Genomic DNA, 3,172 nt, shown 5'->3' with positions numbered 1-3,172 from the left:
GATTTTGATTGTATTGATATCTACAAGCAACCTTCTCTAAGTCATCATTTATTAAAAAATCACAAAATTCAGGTATAAATAGTTTAAATCCTTATAGACTTAGTTAGATTACTTGATTTATCATATATTTTAGGGTTTTTCTAACCTATGCAACCTTGCATAGGATAAGAGACAATTAATAAACCACTTTTTTAAATATAAATTACCATATATATTATTATTTATGTTGATCCATTAATTGGATAGGAGAGAGAAAATATAGAAGATTACTTTTCAAAAGAAAAATAATTAATATGATAATTTATATGAAAAGAAATAATATATTAATTGCCATTATCCTATACAATGGTGCATAGGTTAGAAAAACCCTATATTTTATTATTCAGAATTTGGAATATAAATCTTTGATTTGTTTTCATTTCATTGCCAAAGCTTTATCCAACTTTTACAAGAAACATTGTGCCAAAAAAATCATCTTATGATGGTAATATCATTAAAGAATGTCCAATAGAAAAAGTTCCTTTTTACAAGAAAACAAAAAGACATCAAATTGAAGGTTTTCAGTCAAATTCCTCTGATTATCATGTAAGTGGACTATCTTAATCATCTCATGTAATGTAAGATTATAGATTATATAATAAATTTAAACTATCATGATATATTTATATTGAATTCAATATCAATACAAACTAAAAATAATTTTTTACAACTGAAATTATATTTTGTAATGAAAATAAAAAATTTGAAAAATAAGTTGATGTTATAGCGCCTACACCACAATATTTTGTATTTGAGAACTGCCTAATTATTATTTATGTTTAAAAAGAAAGATGTAATTTTTTTAACACAGAAAATGAATATATATATATATATATATATATATATATATATATATATATATATATATATATATATATATATTAAATGAAAACTTTAATTGTTATGAGAATTGAGAATTTTTAATAATAACAGTACGATTTAAAATCAATGCTCAAATTTGTATTTTATAACAACTATGGCGATTTTAAAATCTTTAGCGCAACACTCTCCCAGTTGTGCTATCTCTGCTGGATAGATATAGTTATAATAACAAATATTTTAACAACCATGTAAAGTTTACAAAACTCACACTTAACAAATAACAAATATTTTTGTATTTCTTGTGTGTAACAATAACATATACATTTAATATCTATCGTTGAAAAATAATATTAATAAAAATTGTAATAAGAATATTTATAAATTTAAAATTTTATATTGAAGTATTTTATAATCTAAATATTATATTGTTATTATTTTCTAGTTGATTACCCTTGATACAACTCAAACTATGACATTTCATGGGGCACATGTAGTCATTGGTGCATATAATTTACAACTTGAAGGAAATCAATGTAGTTTGTCTGGAATTTGGGTGGAGAGTGGTCCACCATCTAATCTAAATAGCATATTTTTTGGCACCGCGGTAAGTTATTTTCAAAAAGAAAGTTTATTTTAATTTCAAACGTCTATTCATGTTTTTTTTATGAGTTAATAAACAATTTTCTAATGTACTATTTGTATCAATTTTTTAATATACAAGGTTATACCACACTTGTATGGAGATAGTCTACTTCACTTAACAACACGTTGGACGGTATTAATATAAATTTAATATTCTTTATAATTTTTTAAAATTCTTAATAATCAGAATAATAAAATATTCGACAAAAATATTTTTAATATTGTTTTCTCAATTTAATACAAACATGCAGGCAGGTGGATCTCAATGTTACAATACTAATTGTCCGGGTTTCGTGCAAGTAAATAATCATTTTCATCTTGGAATGGTCCCATCATCTGTTTCTATCATTGGATCATTTAAAAAAGAGGGTATTGTTATCACAATCAAACAGGTAATTTTCAATTGAAAAACATATTTCTACACATATATCATAATGTATATTTTATTAACTTTTTATTTCTTAAATATTTGTAGGATAAATCAACGGGTCATTGGTGGTTATGTCTACACTATAGTATAGATTGTTTTGGATATTGGCCGAAAGAAATATTCCCTTACTTAAGTACAGGAGCGTCTATCGTTAGATATGGCGGGGAAACTTATACTCCACCTGGAATGGTTAGCCCTCCAATGGGCAGTGGAAGATTGCCACAAGAAAAATACATAAACTCAGGTTTTATGGAAAATATTGAAATTATTGATTCAGAATATAATGATATTGACACACAACCTAAAAATATGAAGATAAATAAAGGCTCTAATTTAAATTGTTATGACTTGTTATACCATGGTGATGAAGGAAGCTATGTTCATCAAGCTTTTCTATATGGTGGGCCAGGTGGAAAGTCGTGTTAATTATTGTATTGCAAAATAAAGTTATTCAATATAATTATAACAATATAATGAATAAAGTTAATGATTTCTCTCTTGTGTCTTATATTGCTCTCCAACAATATAAGTTTTCTTATTATAATGGTCTATAAGCTTTATAATTCTTGAAATCGTACTTTGGTGAGTTCTATCATCTTAAATGAGGTATATAAACTTTATAAAACTTGAAAGCTTGGATGAATGAATTGTACCATCTTAAGAGTATTATTACAATAGGAAGTGCATCAAATATGTGAATATTCACGAAAGATTCATACGTTAGACGATAACTTCATAATGATCAAATAGTACGTGCACCCAAAAATTAAAAAATTAATATATTTGATCTATGTATAAACCAAATGCAGTTATTCAATGAATTTAAAAAGTCAAATTTTGGTTATAATAAACAACGGAGGGAGTACATTTATTATTTTAATCATTTCTTAAAAGTTATAACTTCATTTATATTAAAAAAATAATTTTAAAATTTAATAGGTACAACATAAAAATTATTAAAATCACATAAATTCTAATTAAATTTTATAAAACTTAAACTGCCGAATCTTAATATATATATATATATATATATATATATATATATATATATATATATATATATATATATATATATATATATATATATATATATATATATATATATATATATATATATATATATATATATATATATATATATATGAAACTCTTTGACTTTTATCAACATTTGAGTAAAAAACACAATGAGTAAGAATTGTAATATTTGTTCAAAACACTTTTCACTAAGATTTAATTCGA

The 3,172-nt window shown here is 23.6% G+C and overlaps 1 protein-coding gene across 1 annotated transcript; it reads left to right on the top strand.

The window, feature by feature from the left end:
• Positions 1-1,813: 1,813 nt before the first annotated feature.
• On the top strand, positions 1,814-2,362 carry LOC131628089 (protein neprosin-like). The gene is made up of 2 exons (XM_058898946.1): positions 1,814-1,895; positions 1,979-2,362. Exons 1-2 carry the CDS (start codon positions 1,827-1,829, stop codon positions 2,357-2,359), a joined length of 450 nt encoding a protein of 149 aa, XP_058754929.1. The 5' UTR covers positions 1,814-1,826; the 3' UTR covers positions 2,360-2,362.
• Positions 2,363-3,172: the final 810 nt, after the last annotated feature.

The sequence above is a fragment of the Vicia villosa genome, unplaced genomic scaffold (assembly GCF_029867415.1).
Source record: "Vicia villosa cultivar HV-30 ecotype Madison, WI unplaced genomic scaffold, Vvil1.0 ctg.000422F_1_1, whole genome shotgun sequence".
Lineage (NCBI taxonomy): Eukaryota > Viridiplantae > Streptophyta > Magnoliopsida > Fabales > Fabaceae > Vicia > Vicia villosa.
The sequence above is the reverse complement of the archived record's forward strand: the minus strand, read 5'-3'. Positions and strand labels throughout refer to the sequence as shown.